This window comes from Stenella coeruleoalba (assembly GCF_951394435.1).
Source record: "Stenella coeruleoalba genome assembly, chromosome: 7".
In the NCBI taxonomy this organism is placed as follows: domain Eukaryota; kingdom Metazoa; phylum Chordata; class Mammalia; order Artiodactyla; family Delphinidae; genus Stenella; species Stenella coeruleoalba.
Window position 1 is genome coordinate 118,396,656 of NC_137153.1, and position 23,265 is coordinate 118,419,920.

General features: G+C 45.5%; 1 protein-coding gene across 1 annotated transcript in view; it reads right to left on the reverse strand.

The window, feature by feature from the left end:
* Positions 1–23,265, reverse strand: part of MED27 (mediator complex subunit 27) — a 197,428-nt gene that overhangs the window by 114,883 nt on the left and 59,280 nt on the right. Inside the window, exon 3 of the mRNA XM_079927719.1 lies at positions 17,940–18,070. Within this exon, the coding sequence (XP_079783845.1) occupies positions 17,940–18,070 (131 nt within the window). The remainder of the gene's footprint in view (positions 1–17,939; positions 18,071–23,265) is intronic.

Here is a 23,265-nt window from a genome sequence, read left to right on the forward strand (position 1 = left end):
AATAAAGAGCAAACTTGCTGACAGGCTGCTATAATGCGGTGGGTTTTCCAGGCTCAGTGTCCCTTCCTGTGATGTAACCCACTGTGAGGGCAGGCATCCATCTAGGCCCACCCGAATCACCCCTTAAGGGATTCAGGAAACTAAGGAGACCCTGCTGACAGCCTGGCTACTCCTTTTCCTGGGACTTCTGTCAGCATCTATGTGACTGTGATAAGCTAGCATTTTAGCTTGCAGAAAAGAAGCGGGGGTGGGGAGGTAAAAGCCTCAGACCTTGCACAGCTCTTGACACCTACATAGAGTAAAACATAATGATTGCATTTTGCATCTCTTATCACGAGGAAAAGCAGCACCATGTCTGGTGGGCCTCTTTGGGTGCTATCAGACCCACCAAGTCCTCAGGTTGCACAGGCCCAGCCACAATCAGCTCTGAGATGGAAGCAGTACACCCTGGACCGAGCATGAGGAGAACCAGAGGCCTTGGGCTCTAGGGCACCACCACGCTGTCTCAGCATCCCTCCCGCAGCTTGTGTCTGTCTGTATAGGGAATCCCATACGATCGACTGGAGGAGGAGGAAAAAGCCCAAGCCTGCTTCACAGACAGGCCGCCTTGGTGTGTGCATACAAGCCAACAGTGCACGGCAGCTACGTTACAGACTCACTTGGGATGAGCGTAAAGGCCAGCAGTGAGGGAAAGGCCTCCCGACAGGTAAGGCTCAGAGCATTCGCAGCAAGGTGTCAACCTTGTGTGGAAAAACAAGTGGCACAGGTTAGACGATATATGGGCTCATGGGCAGTGATGAGTGGTCCAGTCAGATTGTCAAGGGCCTAGAAGGAACGACTGGAAGGTAGGACAAGAAAGTCTAAGGTGCAGACATGCAGGAACACATGGGGGTGCGCTGAAGGGTAGAAGATCTTTGTATCACCCACCATGGAAGAGCACTGGATAATCAAGGGGAAAAAGTGACCTGACCAGTTAATATCAGTCAGCCTTGTCAGCATGATGGACCCATGAACAAAGTGGCCACAGTGGCAGGAATGGGCCCAACAGCACGGACTTGCACTTGGAAGAGTTGACATAGTTACTGATGCTAACAAATGTCCAAACTGCCGGCAACAGAGACCAATACTGAGCCGTACAGGAACAGTGGTGTGGCTGACCGAGAGCGTGACAGACAAGGACATGCAGCAACAGGTCCCTCTTCCAGGAAGACCTTGCTGCCTGCCTATGGGAGCGCGGTCAGCACTCAGCCTTCAGCGGTCAGCTCACCCAGGGACAGCCTCAGAGAGCCACCCCACTGCAGTCACGGCCTTCCTGGAGCCACGTGCGTCTGGTGACCAAGCAAGGCTGGCCGACGCAGGACAGCTCTTACAGGCCATGCTCGCTCCATAGACCTCCTGGGCTTTGTCAGGCTGTATCACAGTTTACCGTCTTCCCCTGTCCAGTCATGCGTCTTCCCCCTTCCTCTGACAGGTTCTGAGCCCTAATAAATATAGCGCACCCCAAACTCCATCTCAGCACCTGCTACCGAAAAACCTGACCTATGACAGAGGTGAATGCAAGGCACAGCGCTAACTTGTACGGCTCAGATGCGTGGGTTCTGGGGCCCCAGTGCCCGGGTCTGAACCCTAGTCCCGCCACCTCCCAGCTGGGAGACTCTGGACAAGGTTTAGGCAAGGAGAGTAGCAGCACCTCTCAGAGGACAAATGTAAGAATGAAACGGGTGCCTTTTGTTTTGGCTTTCATCACTAACCAGTCCTACGCTCTTTCTTTCCTCCCTGTAGGTTCGGCTTTGGTCGGTGATCCCTCACCTCATTTCTTTGAACCCAGAGTCTATAAATCTGGGCTCATTTGTAGAACAGAAATATCTGTCCCTACTGGCTGATAAAGTATCGTTTCTCTGCCAAAAAGAAGTGCTAACAGGGCAGAGCTCCAGGGCCACAAGGAGCACTGAAGCAGAGAGCTGGAATTCGTAACACACAAATGCTGAAACCGCCCCCTTCTTCTTGCAAAGAACCAGAAGCAAGGGCTGTGTGGCCTCTGCTAGGCTCACACACAAGACTCAATAAGCAATCAGTGAAGTATCCCACGTGGGGAATCTCAGAACAGCAAACAGGGGTGATGATTCTATGATACCATCCAAAAGCATCACCTAAAAAATGATGCAATTTTTTAATATCCTGTTTCGGGGTGTGTTTTCCTCTCTCTCTTCCTCCTGCGCTGCCCCCCCCCACCACCAAGTCAGGAGAAAGCGGGAGGATACCAGCAGGAGCAGAACAGTCAAGGGTCCAGTCCTGGCTCTGCTCCTAGTGAACCTCTGTGACTTCTTGGAGAGAAACACCTCCCCACCTGCACCCTCAGTTTCCTGCACGGTGAAATGATGGGAGGGAAGCAGCTGCCTCCTGGCTCTTCTGGGTCTGGGCTTTCATGACACTCTAGACACGTCCCTCTACAATATCAGAGGTTCCTTAATGGGCAGGACAATGCCACATGCTGTCTAAATGTCTGTTGGATGAACTGTATTAAATTAATTGGTCTTAGGAGACTTTAAATATTTAAGTGCCCTTTGTTTAAAAAAAAGTGCAAAAAAAAAAATCTTTTAAAGGAGAGGAGAAGTTCATTTGTAAGAACCCACCCTAGCCCACCTCCGATCTGTGAAGTGAGGTTCTCTGCATGCCACACTTGGGGCCGAGGGGTGGGGTAGGGTGGGGTGGGGGCGGGGCCTATTTGAACTGACAAGAGAATATGGCAGTTCCGGCCAAGAGAAGGAAAAGGAATTTGGTGCCCTTTATTTACTTAATTTCAGTTATTTTATTTTATTTTTCCCAAGGTGCCCAAGTCAACGGGGGAAAAAAATCTAAATCTATTTTGTTATATGTCAGATAGGAAAAGAACATCCTTCTAGAGCTACTGTGCTTGGGATTTATACTGGCTTAGTGATATGATAAAAAGGAAATGAAATTTTATTTAAGACTGTGAGAGACTTACAAGGATATTTTCTTTGGGGCACTGAGATGTAAAGTAGGAGCAGATAAGTGGAAGGAAAAGGACCCTAGGAAACACTTCTGAGGCTGCAATGAGTGGGGCTAGGATTGGAGAGGGGACAAGTTATCAAATCTGTAGCTAAAACCCCCTCGGTTTCTTCTCTGGAGACGTAAGTCCCAGCAAATCTAACTCTGCGTGTGGAGAACCGGGGCAGCTGTACAAAAAGAAAGTTCCCAGAGCCAAACGTTACATTCCTTCAAAAGATCTACCTGGGAATGTCTTTGCCTGAGCCCCCAGTACCTCAGGGCGGGAGAGGTGGAGGGGGCATGAGGACGTTCTGCTCAACAACACGTAATGGAGTCAGTCTGTGGGCAGGGCACACAGGGGAATCCCAAAAGGCGGTTCCGTCCTATTACGAGTGTCTACCAATGCTTAGAGACTAGGATCTTCTGTAAGTTTGATCCCAAGACTGGCAAAGTGTCTTGCTGTGGTTATTAAACAGTAAAAAAAAAAAAAAAAACCAAAAAACTAAGTTTCCAGGGACAAAGATGAGAGGGGGAAGGGAGAACAACCACCTCAGAAAAAGAGCCAAAGACAGGAGCACTGGGTCTCAGGCCCGCGCTCACCGCAGTCTCCCAAGCCTTTTCACATCACGGCACCCACAGATGACATCTACAGACACAGTGACACAAGGAACTGCTCAAAGCCCCAAGCAAGTCTCCTTGAGAGCTGAAGGGATCAGTATCCCTTCACTACTCCAGGAAGTGAGCTCTGGGAGAAGAGCCAGGTAGAAGAGTGAGAGGTGGGATAGAGTGGTCCCATTCAGCAGTTCCCACTTCTCAGAGTCTTGCCTCTGCCCCTTCCTTTTAGATTTTAATGGGCAGTGGGCCTGTTTTTGGCTGCTCTAATATGAGCCACCAACATTATATTTAGGTCCGTTTACAGGGATTTTCAACTTTTCCGAGTCCACATCCTCCAAGGAGCCTTCCTGGTTCCCTTGGGTTGATTTCATATCCTTCTTTTGAACCCTAATGGCCTCTTTACTTGTCTCCCCAGGGCACTCTTAAGTTCTTTAAAAGAAGGTTTATTCATCACTGAATACCCAGCATCTAGCATTATGGACATTAGATTTTAATTTAAAATTAATAAAAAGCAGAGCAGACTAAATAAATACCAATTAAACATAAGGAATAGGGCTTCCCTGGTGGCACAGTGGTTAAGAATCTGCCTGCCAATGCAGGGGACACAGGTTTGAGCCCTGGTCCGGGAAGATCCCACATGCCACGGAGCAACTGAGTCCGTGCACCACAACTACTGAGACTGCGCTCTAGAGCCTGCGAGCCACAACTACTGAGCCTGCACCCTAGAGCCCGCGAGCCAAAACTACTGAGCCCATGCACCTAGAGCCCGTGCTCCACAACAGGAGAAGCCACCACAATGACAAGCCCACGCACCACAACGAAAAGGAGCCCCCACGTGCCACAGCTAGAGAAAGCCCACACGCAGTGACGAAGACCCAACGTAGCCAAAAATAAATAAATTAATCAATTTTTTAAAAACCGATAAAGAATAGCAAGAGTCTAGACTCCAGCGGTTCAGAGACCAGCACCCCTACCAGAAAAATCACTACAAATGAAACTAAAAACCTATCCCCAGCACCAATCAACTCCAGACCCACAGCCATGACACAAGTACAGGAAAGAAGATGGACATGGTGAAGAAAAGCCGTGACACACTCAAGTAAAACCTGCAGTGTTTGATCACCAGGTGCACCAGTCCCCGATGACCATCTCCTCTGAATTCCTCACAGCAACTGGTAGAACAATGAGCACACAGTAGGTACTTGACAGATACTCACCAATATATAATAATTTATCTATGACAGGCTCTATATTAAGGCATTTTCAAAGCCATAAAGGAAAGGAAACCTACATTTCTCAAATTTTTGCACTTCACCCAAAGAAAATATACAGATGGTAAATAAGCACATGAAAAGATGCTCAACATCATTATTCACTGAGGAAATGCACGTTAAAACCACAACAAGGGCTTCCCTGGTGGCGCAGTGGTTGACAGTCCGCCTGCCGATACAGGGGACACGGGTTCGTGCCCCAGTCCGGGGGGATCCCACATGCCTTGGAGCGGCTGGGCCCGTGAGCCACGGACGCTGAGCCTGCGCGTCCGGAGCCTGTGCTCCGCAACGGGAGAGGCCACAACAGTGAGAGGCCCGCGTACCGCAAAAAAAAAAAAAAAAAAACCACAACGAGATACCACTACATACCTATTAGAATGTCTAACGTTAAAAACACTGACTACACCAAGTGTTAGTGAGGCCGTGGAGCAACTGGAACTCTCTCACACCCTGCTGGAAGGAATGTAAAATGCTACAATCACTTTGGAAAACAGTTCAGCAATTTCTTAAAAAGTTAAACACACACCTACCATATGACCTAGATATTGTACTCCTGTTTACCCAACAAAAATGAAAGCATATGTCCATACAAAGACTTGTACCTGAACGTTTATACTGGTTTTATTTGCAATAGTCAAAAACTGGAAACAATGAAAGTGTCCAGCAACAGATAAATGAATAAACAAATTGTGGTATATCTGTTCAATGGAATACTATTCAGCAATAAAAAGAAACGATCTGATACGTGCAACACTATAGATGAATCTCATAATAATTATGCTGAGTAAAAAAGTCACATTGAAAAAAAGAATATATACTGTATGATTCCATTTATATAAACTTCTAGAAAATGCAAACTAATCTATAGCAACTAAAAGTAGCTCAGTGGTTGTCCGGGGACGAAGGTATGGGGTGAGCAAGTTTACAAAGGGGCATGAGGAAATCTGGGGGGTGATGTGTTGATTACCTTGATTATGATAAGTAAGGTGATGGTTTCACAGATATGTCAAAAACTATATACATTATACGTGTGCCATTTATTGTATTTTTTGTACATCCCAATAAAGCTGTTAAAAAAAGCTATAAAGAAAAATAAGACACATCAGATCAGCAATGAACTAAATTGTGTACTTCTGATTTACATAAATACATTTAAAAGCATCCAAAATGACAATGCAACATGCTTAGTTGTGATACTAGTTTAACTAGAAGGACGAACCACTAATATAAAATAAAAATACATTGAAAGGAAAAAAAGTAAAGTATCACCAGACCGTCTTATTCTGCGGACCAAAGAGTCACAAAGCTAAATAAAGCTGGTCAGGGAAATAAGGTATTGACGACACCGGATACATCTGGGAGCTGATGAGGAAGCAACCAAGTTAGGATCCACCTTTTTCTGAGTTTTAAATCCCAGCAGGTTCTCATCAGTAGCCTTGAGCAAACAGGCTCTACCAAATTTTCGCCACAACAATTATTCCCCTCATCGTATAGACGTGCTGACAAGTGTTTTCCCAGATACCTCCATCCCTGGAGTGTTCCTTGCGCCCCTCCTGGAGCAGGGGTCCTGAATCTCAGGGGCAAACAGGAACCACCCTGGGAGCTGTTTAAGAATATGGATGACTGGGCCTCTCCCCACAAAAAGCTCCCTATATGATTCTAATATGCAGCCGGGGCTGGGAATCACTGCTCTAAAGGCTCCCTCATCTCTGGAGAAGAGCTGGGCCGCCACATCCGGCTGGTTGGTCCCTTTACTTGGGAGCCCGTTCTAGTCCACTACTACCCAGCCGTCAGAATGTCCCCAGAGGGACATCCCTGGTGGCGTAGTGATTACGAATCCGCCTGCCAATGCAGGGGACACAGATTCGAGCCCTGGTCTGGGAAGATCCCACATGCCGTGGAGCAACTAAACCCATGCACCACAACTACTGAAGCCTGCGCGCCTAGAGCCCACACTCCACCAGAAGCCACGGCAATGAGAAGCTCGCACAGCGCGACGAAGAGGAGCCCCCGCTCACCGCAACTAGAGAAAGTCCGTGCACAGCAACGAAGACCCGATGCAGCCAAAAATAAATGTCCCAGGGTGAGGACTGACCTTGAGAGCTCATCCTAAGAACCAGCAGACCTTGAGCTCAGAGCTTAATCTAGGTTGAGGAACTGCCTCCAGACAGAATGACAATGACCGGTTCCTTTACAAGAAGCAAACTCGGGGAAGAGATGGACCTCAAGTCTGAGGAAGCTAGAAATAAGTATAACCTGGGCTGAAAATAGGGGTTTTTAAAATTATTATTAAAAATTCCTGTGTATCTGCCATGAATGAGGACTGTCAGAGCGACCGGCACCACCAGATCAAAACCCATTCTCCCCGAAAAGACTCAAGCTAAGAGACAACGCCACTTCCTAACTCAGGCCTGTTCCCACACTACCGAGGTCACTGTACCTGTTAAAGCTTACAGAACAGTTTTCAGCACAGATAAACAGAGATACTGGCTCGGTGCTTCCTGCCTATTATAACTCTAAATAGGGACTTTCTGGGCCCAAATCCACAGGTTACTAATGGCCCACATGGCAGACAGAGAAAGAAAGAGAGCCACATGAAGAGACCACCAAAATTACCTTCCATTCCAAGAAAGAACAGAAAGATGAAAAAAAGAGAGTTTCACTTAAAACCAGCGTGGGTTGGGAGTGGCACAGTGTGAAATATTAACAGCCCGGAAGCTCTCTTTGTTATGCAAAAAGGGATTTTAAAAAAAGATCCAGCTTCTGTCTGATGAGTGTACTACTCAAGCACCCGTTTCTTTTCTTCCTTTGCCCAGGAATGGCTGGAGTGATGTAATTACCACACTAGACAGCTGTCTTCCCGGATAAAATCACCTTGTAAAGGAGAAATGCAATTAGAGGATGCAATGAAATACAACTTTTAAACTGACTTCGCAGGCTGCCACATTCGAGTTGGTGCTTAATGCCAGCTTCTTTATTACAGTTTTCTATTTTATGCAATTTCTCTTTGATGCAGTATCTATGGGAGACATGGAGTCTTAAATTTTAGTCCACGTCACAGAGGGTCTGAGATAAATATAGGACAGATCAGCTGAGAAGCGAGGCCAGGACCAGAAGCAGACAATAAAGGGCTGAAGTGCCACCTGGCGGCGGGGCAAGGCTGGGCAGGGCGGCAGCGTCCTTCGCCAGCGCTTCCTCTGCGTGCCCTCTGGTCTCCCTCCACCACCCCGACAGAGTCTACCCACTCCCAAGACCTCTCCCATCACGTCTATACTGCTGACTGCCGAAACGCTACTTCTTCAACAACAATCCAAGCTCCAGACCCGTATTTCCAAAAAAACCATTTTGTTGTGAAATTGTAAAAAATATATTCCAAGGTAGATAAACAGTATAATGATCTCATCGACAGTATTACATTCTCATGATCCAGTTTCAACAATTAGCAACTCTTTTTATCATATCCTCCAACACTTTTGAGAAGTGGAAGGCTGGAGTATCTTAAAGCAAGTCGGGTCCACCATACCGCTTCCCCAAGGCTTATGGGCACCTCCCACGTGCTTCAAAGGGAACTCATTCTCTTTTCCGTTGGTTTGCAGACAGGAGTACTTCTACACCTTCAGATTGCCAGCCTGATCAAGCATACGCCTAGCCTGTCGAGAGGGCTTGACGAATGCGTGCAGAGTGAACGCTACAAACATAAACACGCTCGTGCGAGCACGCACACGCACACGAGCACGCACACGCACGCGAGCACGCACACGCACACGAGCACGCACACGCACGCGAGCACGCACACGCACGCGAGCACGCACACGCACACGAGCACGCACATGTGCACACACAGCAGCAAACCAGACGGCACGAAGCAGAGGTCCAGACGGAGGGTCTAGATGAGGAGACGGGATCCAGGACTTGCTACTGGCTTCCTGCCACGGGCCAGCACTTCCGAGAACGGGTGAACGCAAGGAAACCCTCTGGCGGAAGCAGGGGAGCACAGTGGTTCTCCTGTCCGTCTAAAGTACGGGTGTCGGCAGGCAGCTACTAGCTGAACCAAACATGCTTCTCTCAAGGGGAGAAGAGGATCTTCCACAACACATATGCTAATGGCGCACAACGACACAGAGCATTAAAACAAAATGTCCCTATGTTTATTCTCCACAGACAGACTTTTACATTAATATTTATGAGGGATTCCTCGTTTATTTCTCCCAGAGATTTTTCTCCTGCCCAAATAGAGGGGGTAAGAGATAAGTAACATGAACCAATTATCTTTTAAACAGCTACGAAGGACCACCGTGTTTATCTGCATTCTGCTACTTGATTCATCTTCCCAACACACCACCTTCCGCACACCAGCCCCTGCTCAGGGCCCCGGGCCTGCTGCTCCCTGTGGCGCCGCTGCAAGGCCTCTGTCTGCCTTTATGGCCCTGCTGTTGCTGCCCCGGCCTGCATCCAACCCTACCACCCTCACTCAGCAGAGCCAGACCCACAACTGCAAATGCTCACCTGCGGCATTCCTGCACCTGGCTCCCAGCCATTTTACACACCCAACGCTTACGCTTCCAACTTATCAAGAAGCATGAGCAGTACAAACACACGTCCAGCACATCTTGTAAAGACACTCTCGCCTCATCAGCTTGGTGGGGGGGCGGGGGGGCCAGCACAGAGGGGAACTAGCCTCCAGGGCCGGTTCACTCAGCCGTCAGTATGTGAGCCAAGGCCAGGCCGGAAAGGGACACAGGGAACCCTGGTCCCCAAGGAGTTTCCAGGCTTAACAAAACACAAGGCAGACAGTGGCAAATGCCGTGGAAGGGTTACCAAAATAAAGCCGTACAGGAGTTCAGAGTTGAAGGTTTCTATCTGCCCAGTCACTGAACCACATCTTCCCTTCCCCAGTCAATGCCACAGACGGAGAAAGACACTTTCCTTCTCCACCCGCCAATAACACAAGCAATAAAAACATAAGAAAGGACATTTCAAGAACTATTACTGACTGCGTCTTCTCCGGGCCCTTGAACGGAAACTCTAAAGACCAGGAACAGGCAACAGTGGAGCCTGGATACATAAGAAGACTAGTCCACACCCTTGGCCTCAAATGCCTTCTGATTCGACTTCAAGGCAAATGGAAAACAAATGTGAACAGCAACAAAAAAGCAGAGGAAGAAAATGAAATGATGCTTGTGCAGTTAAACTTTTACAATCCAATTGGGTGAGGCCCTGGGCTCTTCCCTGTTCCCACGCTGAGGTTAAGGGTGCAGGCTGGCTGCACGAGCTCAGAATACCAGGCATCTGACCACCAAGGGTTTCTTTCTGTCACAGCGTCGAGATGGTCTGACAACATTTTATCGAGTTCTCACCCTTTTCCCAGCCACAATGATAAAAACCTCAAAACAGCTAGGCATACCAGTTCCTACCAACCTTTTAACCTGTACAAGGAAAACTGGTTGAAACTAACAGGCTGAAAATTATTTTGTTGACGAAACAGAGGGATACAATGAATTACAGGATTGAAGAGACATGGACAGGTAACCCCTACCATATTAACACTCCTTTCCAAACTCAGGACGCTGAATAGGTTTGGATAAATTTTTTTTTTTTTGATAAGACTGGTATCCCTCACTATTCCGGGACACAGCTCCAGTCTCATAGGAAAAAGGCAAAAGAAATACTGAGTCGGACAGCTTAAACATAACTGATGTTAATAAATGAGCTTCTGGAGTGTTGGTTATTGGTAACTGATCTCTTCCTTATTAATATGGTCCCGCAATGGAGAGGAAGATTCTTCCATGTTCTAGAATGCAAACAATGTTTTAATCTTTAATTATATTCTCAATTTCAACTCTTCTGGAGAATTATAGCCACCAAGGCCTAGGATTATTTCTTTATTACACAGCCTCTCAGTGGTATTTAATGAATATTGTTACTTAATACTTGCCAGTAGGGGAAAGGAGGATTTAGTGAATTTCTACTCAAGTTTTGATGACTTTTTGCGGAATGTGAGGAAACTTACAGCTGCAAAGGTCTCTGTTTCCTTTCGGGAACACTTGCTCTGCTCACCAGCCCAAGCGCAGAGTCAGCCTGGGAAATCAGCATCCCTGGGAAAGGGGATTCAGGAAGCGATGCTGTGTATTTCTAAAGCTCACAGCAATGAACCGGTTTGCTTCTCATTCGTGGTGTATTCACTGTCGCTTTGCTCAGAGACAAACTAAACTCTAATAAAAAGAGATGCCAAACATTCTTGTTCAAGGCTCCTACCACCATCTAAGTTGAAGAATTTAGTATAAACTTATCAACATACCACCAAATTCTGCCCTCAACCAAATATCAAGGTCCTCGGGAGGCAAAACAAAGCCCAAGTGATCAAGAAGAAAATTAGGTCCCTGCAAGGAAGCAGGTTCACAGCCACTATCAAACGACATCTCTATCAAGGTTTCTGTAAGAGCATAGCTATTAAATACAGAAACTTGGAGTTTCATCTCTGTGTGGCTGAGGAAAAAAACTAGTAAAAAAGGTCTGGAAAATCAACAACAGAAGAGATAAAGATGTAACAGCCAGGAAGCTACAGGAAGAGACTCTGGGTTTAGTGCGCTTCATCCTGGCAAATATTTGCCTTTCTCAGTTTAAACGTCAGTGACCACGGTAAGTGGAGCCCCCTCGTTCATCACTATCGCCAAGGACGGATTCATGTCACCGCTTTGCTCTCCGTGATTCCTGTAGGTTTCACGTTAAGCAAAAGACAACAGAAGCCTCTGCCTTTCGAGAACAGAAGCTGCATTTACCACACATTTTGGAGAGAATCCAATCATCTGTATAAGCACCATGTGTAATTTCAAGTCGATGATCTTCTTGGGAATTAGCGTGCAAGGCAGTGGCAGAAAATGAGCCTCTTTCAGTTAAACTCCCAGAACCAGATCAGTGGCCACCGTACCGAAGGCAATCTGTTGTTCAAACACGGGCCCCCTAGGTGTGCGTGTGGTGTCATTATCCCTGTTACCTCCTGAATGGGCGGCCTTTCTCTCCAGCAACACTTGTCCCTGCACACAGTTTCTGTGTGTTGTTGTTACTCAAACCTGAAGTAGGTCATCCAAGAACAGGAGCATGAAGTGAAGACTCCCCACACTCTCGAAGGTATTAGACAATATTGAAGCAGATGCCCAATGGTGAGGAAATGCCGCTGGCAGGCTCGGAAGAACACCAAGGAATCCTTTTCAGCAATAAAATGGAACGAGGCACTGACACACACACCATGAATGAATCTCCAAAACACCACATCGAGCAAAAGAAACCAGGAGGAAAGTATTCCGTGCGGCATGACTGTTTAGGGAACGGGGATAGAAATCGGGGCAGTTGTTGCCTGGGGTGCTTGAGAAACGGGACACATGTATAGTCAACTCCTTCAGGGAGGTCTGCGGTAAAGAGGAGAGAGGGGAGCGGGGAACTGGAAGGGGGAGGGGATTATGAGTCGGGTGTTCTCCCAGGAGTTGGTTGTGGAACAAGCATGTCTGCATTCTACCAGGAGTGGGCCAGGACAAGGGGAACACTGATGGAGCAGGACAGAAACAGGAGACCCACGGAGAAATGGCTCGGAGCAGGTGAGAGGGGACTGGGCCTAGTGGACAAGCAGAAGGGCCGCTCTTGGCCGTGAGCGGGGACGGCGCGTCCCCGGTGACTAGCGAGAAGGCAGCCTACGAAAGGCCCTTAATTTCGTAGGCAGGACCTCTTCACAGACCATAACGTGATACAAAAGAAACTGCCTGGCCTGACAACTTCCGGGGCAGGGGGTTGGGGGGGAGGCAGGTAATACTTTTACAACTAACCTTTCTGTAAAACAATTTATGTTTTCTTTCCTGAAACCTAAATGAGATCTGTGTGTGCGGAAAATAAGAACACAGAAGAGTCTTTCACCTGCTGCCACTGAAAGCCGGCATTTCCTCAGGCCAAGGTGCTGAACAGGAGTCACAGGCCAGTCAGCTTGGCCATACTGATTAAAACCAACATCCCACGTTGCCACAAAAGCACACTAAACGATACAGCATAGAGCTGAGACTGCTATCTAAGAGGGCACAGATAAACGTGGCTCCAGCTGACATAAAGTAAGTACACAGCGAGCTCAGGATGCAACTCACAGATCGATCAAGTACGACAGCCACTTCCCAGGCTGATCCCAATCCTACAAAGGCCAAAGGCTGACAATGTTTACCCTGCAACAGGGGACACAGCTCCTTTATGAAAACGATAGTGTCCGTCTGCAAAAGACTTAATACGAACGCTCGGGAATCACGGAAGTGAGGTCGCTTCACCAGTGCCCTCTGAACGCTAATACGGGATCAAAGACCTTTCATCATGAACAACATCTTTGTCTCCTTACAAGCTTCTTTGGAGGGGGAGAAAGATATGAATCATTAATCCCACAAATCACTAATCCTCTGGGAACTCGGGGAGAATCTGAGTTTTCAAAGACTACTGCTATTAAAGCCAACCGCATTTAAAAAACAAACACATTAATGTGTGGTACAACTCTCCTGTGTTCTTGCCACGCCTGTGGTCTCGGCGCACTCAGGCAGAGACAGTGGTTTTGTGGCAGTAGCTTCCGTGCCACCCAACTGCTGACACAAGCCAATGCAGAAACTCAACTGCCACCACACTAACAGACGCACAGAGTTCCAGGGGTGGGCGAGCAAGGGGCCCAGCCACCGGTCCTTCACCGGCCTCCTCCACTGTTTAGAAATAAACCCTTTCCTGGTGAGCTGGGACGAAGTGAGAGAGTGGCATGGCCATATATACACTACCACGTGTAAAAGAGACAGCTAGTGGGAAGCAGCCGCATAGCACAGGGAGATCAGCTCCATGCTTTGCGACCACCTAGAGGGGTGGGATAGGGAGGGTGGGAGGGAGACGTAAGAGGGAGGGGATATGGGGATATACGTATGCATATAGTTGATTCACTTTGTTATACAGCACAAACTACCAGAACATTGTAAAGCAATTATACTCCAATAAAGATGTTAAAAAAGAAAAGAAAAAGGTCATTGGAGAATATAACACAGAAAAAAGAAAAAAAAAGAAATAAACCCTTTCCTTAGAATCCTGTAAGGTCTATGCAAGAAAGCATCCAGCTCTCCATGAAGGAAAGCCTCCGTCCTTCACAGCTGGCAGTGGAGAAATCGGGTGAAGTTTGGCTGGGCCTCCCTGAGTGGGTCTCTCTCAGCATCCTGCCTGTGGCCTTCTCGGGCACGTTAGGACCACTTCCTTAGGACTCGGCACACTCGACTATGACTCCCTACTACTTGTTTGTTCCTCTATTTCTACTCAGAGTGTCCTGAAAGCTGAAATTCTATCTTATTCATCTCCAAATCCCCAGCACGGAGCACAGAACCAACCACCTATAGGCCCCGAGTAAATATTTGCTGAATAAATAAGTCAATGGGGCTCACAGGCTCCGCCACTCTTCCCTCTGTGTAATGGCTCTCCTCATTGGCAACCGGGGTGCTTTTAAAATACGTCTGCAAATTCTTTTTTACTTTTAAATTTTCTAAATTTTTTGGCTGCGCCCCGCGGCTTACAAGATCTTCCTTCCCCGACCGGGGATTGAACCCGGGCCCCTGCAGTGAAAGCGCCGCGTCCTAACTACTGGACCGCCAGGGAATTCCCTGAAACATGTCTGCAAATTCTGACACTCCTTCCTTCACAAGGGAGAGGCTCTTCCCCCCCCCCCCACCGCCGACCTTGAATGTCAGTCAGACGTAGTGAATCACTTCTAACACACTACAGGGTGGAATGGATGCCACATACCTCTGAGGCGAGGCCATAAAAAGGAGAGGCTCTGCCTGGCTTGCCTTCTTCTAGATGGCTTGCTCTGGAAGAAGTCACCCCTAAGTCCAGAGGACATTCAGGCACCCTGTGGACAGGCCCACGTGGAGGGGACTGAGGTCTTCCATCGACAGCTGGCACCAACTTACCTGCCATGTCAGTGAGCCACCTTGGAAGTGACCTTTGAACCCTGGTCCAACTTGCAGATGACTGTGGTCCTGGCTGCCATCTGACTGCAATGTTACGAGAGGCTCTGAGCCAGAACCATGCAGCCAAGCCATTCCCAGGTAGGATCCACAGAAAATATGGGCGATTATGTTTACTGTTATTAAACCACTAAGTTTGGGGGCAACTTTTTACGTAGCAATAGATGACTACTGTAGCAACCCTGGAGGATTCGGGTGTTGTTTTATAAGGGAGTTTCAAGGGATTTCCATAATGACAAAGATAGTTTATGGTCATATCATACTTACAATAAAAATTCTGTAATGAGTCGTGTCCTACAGATAAAACCACAACATGGCTGATTAACAAGCAAATTTAAGTATTCCACAGGTCAAATTATACTACCTTAAAATCTAAGAACTACATTCAACAAACGTTGGGATGTGATACAGAACAATATTACAATTCTTCTTGAAGGTTGTTTCTTGTTTTTAAAAATTATATATTACATACGCATAGAAAAAAATCTAGAACAATATCCATCAAAACTTTAACAATAACTTTCTCAGGGTGATGGTATTATTATTTTTTCTTTCCTTTTTTAATACTTTTGGTCTTTTCAAAATGTACAATATGTATATATTACTAGTGTCCTATTTTTTAGTCTAAAAAATATATATATGATCCAATTAGGCCAGCAGCTATGAATTGCTGGTGTCTCTATTCTGGACATCTAACACTATAAGTGGCACATAGTAGGTGCTCAATAAAAGTGAACAGAATGTCCTTTAGCTGTAGATCCTGCCTACTGGATAGTCACTTTACAAAGGGATTCCAGGATAATGTGAGTCCACAAAGCTCAATGATGTGAAAAGGCAGCAGTCAATTTTCACAGGAAAGAGTCTACTAAGTAAAGGAAATCATTTCAATGTATTCTTAGGACGCAGTAACCACTTTTCTCTTTGAAACTAAGTATTTTGAGTGATTTATTATAAATTTATAATGACAGTTGTGAACACCAGTTGTTTTCTTTTCTTTTCTTTTCTTTTGGCATGCGAACAGAGTCTGTTGATTGCCTTGGTGCTTAAAATAGTTTCTAAGTGTCCTCATAATAGCATGTCACCTGTAAACAGGTTTCAAGCCAATGCAAATTAACAAATGGTGAACAGATGGACTAAGAATTGACTTTTGTCAAGAGAGAGTTAGCAACAAACACTTTTGGCTCCAGCCTTGCGGGACCATTAGAAAGTCTTTCACTTCTCGCCAAGCATCTTGCCTCAGTAGGCAATCCAAGCAGAGAAGATGACAAGTTATAAGGGCCCGTTAGACTTTTGAGAGCCGAAAGTTGAGATGTGCAGAACCACCAAATCAACACATGAGAAGCATGAGACAGAAGAAGCTTCCTGCCAAATGGTGAAAACTCTCTCTATCCTGCATCACTCAAAGAAACTGTCCCTGTATTCTCTGGAAAGGATAGCACCTGTGCATGCAGCAGACAAAAAATAACTTGTTGGAGGCGGGCTGGTTATGTTCATCCCGTCCTGGAAGCAAACGTTAACTGTGAAGAAAACCTGAAAGTCATAGGAATGGTGGGCTATGGGTGTCCACTGGTGAGAGCAAAGATCCCCAGAGCCAACCCCTGCAATCTCCCAGCTCCCGAATGGCCCTTCTCCTCCTCGTTCTCCGGGTCTCCCCCTCATGGCATCTCCTTGGAGAGGCCTTCTCTGACCCCTCCTTACCACCCTATGTGTTCCCTTCCTAAGTACTAATCATAACCAGAAATCGTTGTAGTAATTTATTAATTTGTTTAGGGGTACTTGTTTTTTGTCTTTTACCCCCAGTTAAACCAAAAGCTTCAGGAAGATGGGACCACGTCTGTCTTGCTCATGATTGTATCCCCAGAGCCTAGGGCAGTGCGTGGCAGAGAGCAGGCATGATAAATAGTTGCTAACCAAACAGAAAATAAATGAGATCCTGTGTAAAGGCAAACAACCGAATCTCCCCTGCAAACACTCCTCTGGACTGGAATTTTAAAATGTAGTTTGTAACTGAGGATGTAAGCAAAAGAGGGTACAACAGGAGGGCGGGTTGGGCTGGGCAATGTGTTTAAAGACCAAGTCGAGCTTTGGGGAGTAGTGCCCCTTTCAGGGGAGTGTTCACGTGGATAGAAAAGCTACTGGCAAAGACTGGTGTGCTTCAATTTCTGACTCCACATCACTGACTGAGCCTTGGCCTTCATCTACTGGGGCTTCTAGTAAAGAACAACCCAACGGGTAGAATAATTGTGGCATACTCGAACGAATACTACACAGCAACAAAAAAGAACAAGCAACCTGGATGAATCTAACAGATACTGTGTTGAGTGAAGACAGTTGATATAAAAGATTACATATTGTGTGATTCCATTTATATGAATTTCAAGAACAGGTAAAATCAATTGTTCAAGGAAGTCAGAATAGCTGTTAAACTTGGGGAGGGAGGCGGCACTGGGAACACGAGAAGAACCCTCGTGGGGGTTCTGGAAGCGGTGGCCACGTGGCTTGATCTGGGTGGAGCTACACGGAGGTAGACACATGTGAACCACCAGTGATCTGTACACTTTACAGTGTCTGCTATCTCTCCTGTTGGGAAAAGGAAGAGCACATATATTACTATTTTAAAAAAGAATCAGTGGGCCTAGCACTGATTCTAATCCCAGCTCTACCAGATTCCCTGGATGGCCTGCAGCTTATCAAAATGTGCTCCTCGGCTGTGTCATTTGTAAGATAAGGAGAACTGCCCTTATGCTCTGCCAACTCTGGGAATGTGACAAGGAAACAAAGAATAAGCTCTGAGGTATCCTGAAGTCCTAGAGTCACACACAAACCACGTAAACTATGAAGTGCATTATAACTGCTTCTTTTAAGACCTATGCAAAATAGATTACCTACATGTTTGGTTTCTAATCTTAACAGATACCTTTTTAAAAGAAAGAAATGACTTTGCAAAAACAAGTTTCCATTAGCTAAAAACAAGCACAGAGCAGACTTCCCCCAGGACAAAAGTACGTTTTTCAAACCCATCACTCACTGAGGCGGTAAGACAAGAGTCGTGGGTTGAGCCTTTGGTCTACGTTTAGCAGATACTCCCATCTGGTTAGCAGAACGTTTCAACGACTGTTGATTCAAAAGGCCAGATGCCAAACCTGCATGGTACTGCAACTGCAGAGAAAAACCAAACAAAAGGGGAAGAAAGATAACATTTGGTAAAAGCTAGACAAGGGGCATTACACTATCAAGACCTGATACATCTTACCGGCTCAGAACATTTTTAATAACTTCAAATACAGCTGCTAACTTTTGCTTCAAGGAATGTATTTATAAGGAGATAATCAGACAAATAGGAAAAGAAACATGAATAAGGTGTTCATCGTGGCATTACAAAATGATAAAGAACTGGAAACAATCTAAATGCCCAACAGTAACTGGGAAATTGGGTAAAATACGTAGAGAACTTTAAAACACCATTTTGTTGAATTAAAAAAAAACCAAACAGGTTACACTGTAAACAGAGAGACGCTTAGAAACATGTTCTCTAAAATGTTAACAGCGTATTTCTAAATAGAATTGGGATAATTTTTTACTTTATTTTTCACCGCTATTCATATATGCGTTATGTAAATGGTTTTAAAGCTTATGTCATTTTTTTACAAGAGGAGCCAGTGGGCTTCCTTAAAGACAGATTAGTTCTGGGAACTCCTGCTGCCGTCATGTCTTGCTTATAATAAAAAGCATATAACTCATGGTCCACTGCAGTAAACCGGGAGCACAACAGGCTTATCATAAACAGATTCAAACATACCGCTGGGCTGCTGTTTCCCGGGGTTAAGATACAAGTATCAATCACAAGAATAAACACGTGAATATATCTTACGATAACGTATACAAATGGATATAGGTTCACTGAACAGAAATGGTTGGAGAAGTTAATCCCACTCCATGGGCACGCAACTGGAACAACACAACTGGGGTAAGGAAGCAGGAGACTTTAAATGGGCTGACAGCCAGCATCCTTTGCTTTGTTCACGACAAACTGCTGAGCTTCGAGGTTACTTAGGACAGATCATCTTACTTTTCTAGACTTTGATTTCTCTATTGGAAAAGAGAAATAATACTGCCTGATTCTAAAACAAACAAGGACTTTTCAAAAAATCTTCTTTATTGAGTTATAATTTACATAAAATAAAATGCACACATTTTAGGCGTACAGTGTGATGTTCTGACAACGTATACCTGGGACACTGCCACCCCAATCAAGATACAGAAAATCTCCATCACTGCAGAAAGTTCCCTTGCGCCCCAATGCAGTCAATCTCCCTCGCCCCCAACTCCGATCATAAGGATCTTTCCATTTAAAATACAACTCATCACTCTCACTCATTGCCAAATGAAGCTTATATCCAATTTGACAGGTGACCGTGACTCCCATCTTCCTTCTTTAAATCCCATACTTTGTATTTTAGATCTTAAGAGCTGTCATTCATCTCCATAATAAAATTATCCTTGAAAGGTATCCCAATTTTCAACAGATGTAAATAAAACATTCAGATGTGAAAATGCCAAGCTAAGAATTCGGACTGAGACCATTTATAACATCACTATGTTTCTTCCTCCCCTTCTCACATTAAGCAAGGTCTTTCAAACATTTATTTAGAATCAACTAATATACAAATAGTAATTCATTCTGAAGCTCTGAATCAATTTCTTTTCAAAATGCTCTTCCAAGGCATAGATTTCCTTTGCAGAGTCAGCTACATTACAGCTCATGGTAATGAAACTGGTGACCACCATACAAAAGGGGCCGGGCCCTGGATGCAAAGGGTAATAACCTTCTGAAAAATAAATGGCCTCACCTAAAGCCACTGGGCTGCACACAATACAGAGTGGAAGAAAACAAAACCAATTGAAATGATCTGCTTCTTGAAAGTGGCTATAAAGATGAAGCTACCCAGTGACCCGGTAACACTGAAGCGTCTGTGTCTGGAGCACCCACATTGCTTTTTAACAGGCTCTTGATTTCCTTGGTCGATTTGCTGTGGGAGCCCTACGGCTGCACAAGACAAGACAAAGATACATCACATTGATAATAAGAACGGAGCTCTTCTCGGGGCGGAAAGGGGGGGCATAATTTGGCTCTAACAACTCATCGCAGACCAATGAATTTTGCTCAAATTTGTTTTTCTGCGACAGATTTCTTAAATGGGAAATCGATGGAAGCAAGGGACAGTACGAGTTTGAAAGACGATGTTTCAAAATGTCAGCTACTTGGGTTTCGATCTTGCCCACCAGAATCTGCAATGCGTGCAATATGATGGAGCTTTACGGAATTAAAGGGAAAGACAGCTTGGCAGGGGTCCCCTCCTGGCTCAAGGAATCGTCTCCTTTTGGCTCTCCTTCTTCTGTGTATCTTACTGGGGTCCACGCAAGCTCAGCCACTCCAGCCCTGCTGACTCTTTTGAGTGGACGAGTCCTGCTAACTACGCAGAGCAGCACGGTGATTCTGCCCACCTGGCGTCATCTGCCCAAACAAACCAACCCAAAACAGCAGAAACGCATGCCAGCTGCTGTCTTTCAAAGGGTTCCTTTGAAACTTCTACCATCTTGGATGCTCTTAATGTACACCACACCCCTAAGAGCACAGGAAGATGGAAGGACTTTTCTTCCCCCAAAACGAAACCTGCCTTTGAAAGCTGACTCACAGTGATTAAGCAACATTTGTTCACCATATATACGCTTCTCGGTTTCCAGGATCACAGCTCCGACTGTCAAGATCTATAAGGAGCCCATTAAATATTTACCGAACCATCTTTATAATGGGAGAAAAGGTCAGAGTTAATAAAACTGACAGGCAGCTCCTGTCCAACTGGATTTATACATTATTTAAGCACTAAATACTCCATCCCATGAAACACAGTTTAGATTTGAAAAGACTCTTGGAAAATGTTCACTCAGACAATGGTTCTAGAACAGGAGAAGGGAGTTCAGAGCTAATCTACAAATTAACATTAAGAACATATCACTCCCCAAAATACTGCCATAAGTTTTCAGTTACAGGCTCTGTAATATTTTCTATAAAATATATATTTCAATAAACATATGTGGCTTGGGAGCAACTCTATTTCAAAAGGCAACTAACTTATCAAAGTTATAATGTGATTTTTCTATCCAAGATCATTTCTCCATTAATCAGCAAGAATAAAATGAAAGGGGGAGAGAAATAAAGCCGTCCATTCTTTTAACTTCCACATCTCACAGCTGTGGGGAATGGGAGTGTTCGTGTGGTCAGCTGCGGTGAGGGGGCTCTTCATTTACTGGTAAGTGGCTACTCCGCAGTAGCAGCTATTTCCATGTTCTCTGGATTTTGAGAACATTTCTCTCAGTTCCTATTTTGCTATCTATTAATGTCAAACTTCTATTTTCTATGACTAACCTCGGATTCTTCTGTCAGTTCTCAACCTAAAGCCCTTTCTAATCAATTACGTCTGCTAATTAGCTCTAGGCCTGAGATATTTTCAGCAACTCATAATGATCTGAGGGAAACACCATTTTGAATTAGGAAAACCTTGATTTACTGCCTATTTCTTAAAGTAATGCTGTTTTAGTAATATTAAACATGCACAAGTGTTGAATGTTACCAGGTAGGGTCCTGGTAAACTCTAGTGTACAGACTAAGAGCCTCTGTAACAAGCATTCTCTTTGAAAATGTGCTACTGAGCTCTGCTACTAACAAGAGCTGTGCGGTCTTACACATCTCACTCCCCTCTCTGCAAAACATGCGTGATGTTTTCTCCAAGGATCCACCTAGCTCTAAGGTTTGATTCCTCTAGGTTTCTAAAGAAGTTACATGGGTATTTGACTTCACCACAAAGTGTTGAAGTAATGTCCCTACAATTTCATACAACAGCAAACCCTTTTCCTCTGGATAGCCTAAGTCTGTACTGCTTTTCAAAAAGTCCAAATCCAATTAGCTTTAATATGCTTCAAATCACAAGTAACAAAAGGTACTGGAAGGAGATGACATGAAAGGAAATTATTTTTAAAAATAGGACTCAAATGCAAAGTTTCTGACTTAAATCTCGGGTTCAGAAAATCAGATGAGCAATGATCCCCCTGCTTAGTTCTCCAACTTGTTTCACGTCCTCCATGTTGTTCTGAATGCTCTACCTGCTCCAGATAGATAAAGGACGTGTTCTGCAATGGACAGAAGTTTGAGAAGAAAATAGAAGGAAGTTCATCATACTGATTACATTCAATATACTAATTAAGCCAGTGGTGTTCAATTAGGCCTAGTACTTAAAAGCTGTAGTGGTTCCTAGAACCTCCCAGGGGACCATGGTACAGCATCTATTCATAAGCAACACTATCCTACCCATGCCATATGGCCTGAATCCCACTTTAAGAAAACTGACATTCAAAAATCTCAAAATTTATAAGCCAGATCAATGAAGGTTCGATTCTTCCTACTCTGAAAACCATTGTTTTGTTTTCAAAGACTCATCAAAGGCTTCTTTAAGGGTGGGGGCAAGTTCAACAACAACGACAGCAAGACTCCTCCAAACCTTAAGGCATTTCACTTTATTTCTAAAAATCACTTTACACAGAATTACACATACGTTTCTAAGAACACTAGGAAGACACATCGGTACTTCCAGTAACTAAACCCTTTGGATGAAGAATGAGCTAGAAGTAAGTCATAATAAATTCTGGCTGGCTTAGAGCAGGGCCACAGGAGGGGAAGAAGAGATGAAGGCTGGGGAGCCCCTGGGCCTCCTCCAGTCCCCCTCGGGCAGCTCCCTTCTCCCAGCAGAGCTCCTCTCTGTCACCGGGACTTGGCAGCAGGTAAAGTAGCCTGGTGTTCTTTCTTGGTCCAGGAGTGAAGCTGGCCACGAGGGAGACACATCTGGAGGACACAGCCTTGTTATTGATTAGCCTGCATTCTCTGCAACCTGCAGGGTAGCGCATGACGTACAGGTGATGCTAATGAATTTGTCAGCTCCTAAGTGGACTGGCAGATTGGTGAAACTGCCCTGGCCTGGCCTGTCACTGGAGCCAATCTGGAGAACAGAATGACTCCATCAGACAGTCCTCTTAAGGCTGGTCTCTTACAAAAGCAAACACACAGCTTTGCAGGTGCTCACTGTTGTGACAGAGCCCTGAAGGAATCCTTTCTCCCTCTTACTCTAATTGCTAAAAAAGCGGGCATGTCTGAACCTCTCCGCAGGCTTGAGTTCAGGAAAAGGCATCCATGGGGACTGCACTCGGATTACTTCAAATCATAGAATTCTCATGTCAGAGAGGAGTCTTAGTGAAGCCTCCCCTCCCCCCACCCCACCCCCACTTTACGGGAGAGCAGACTC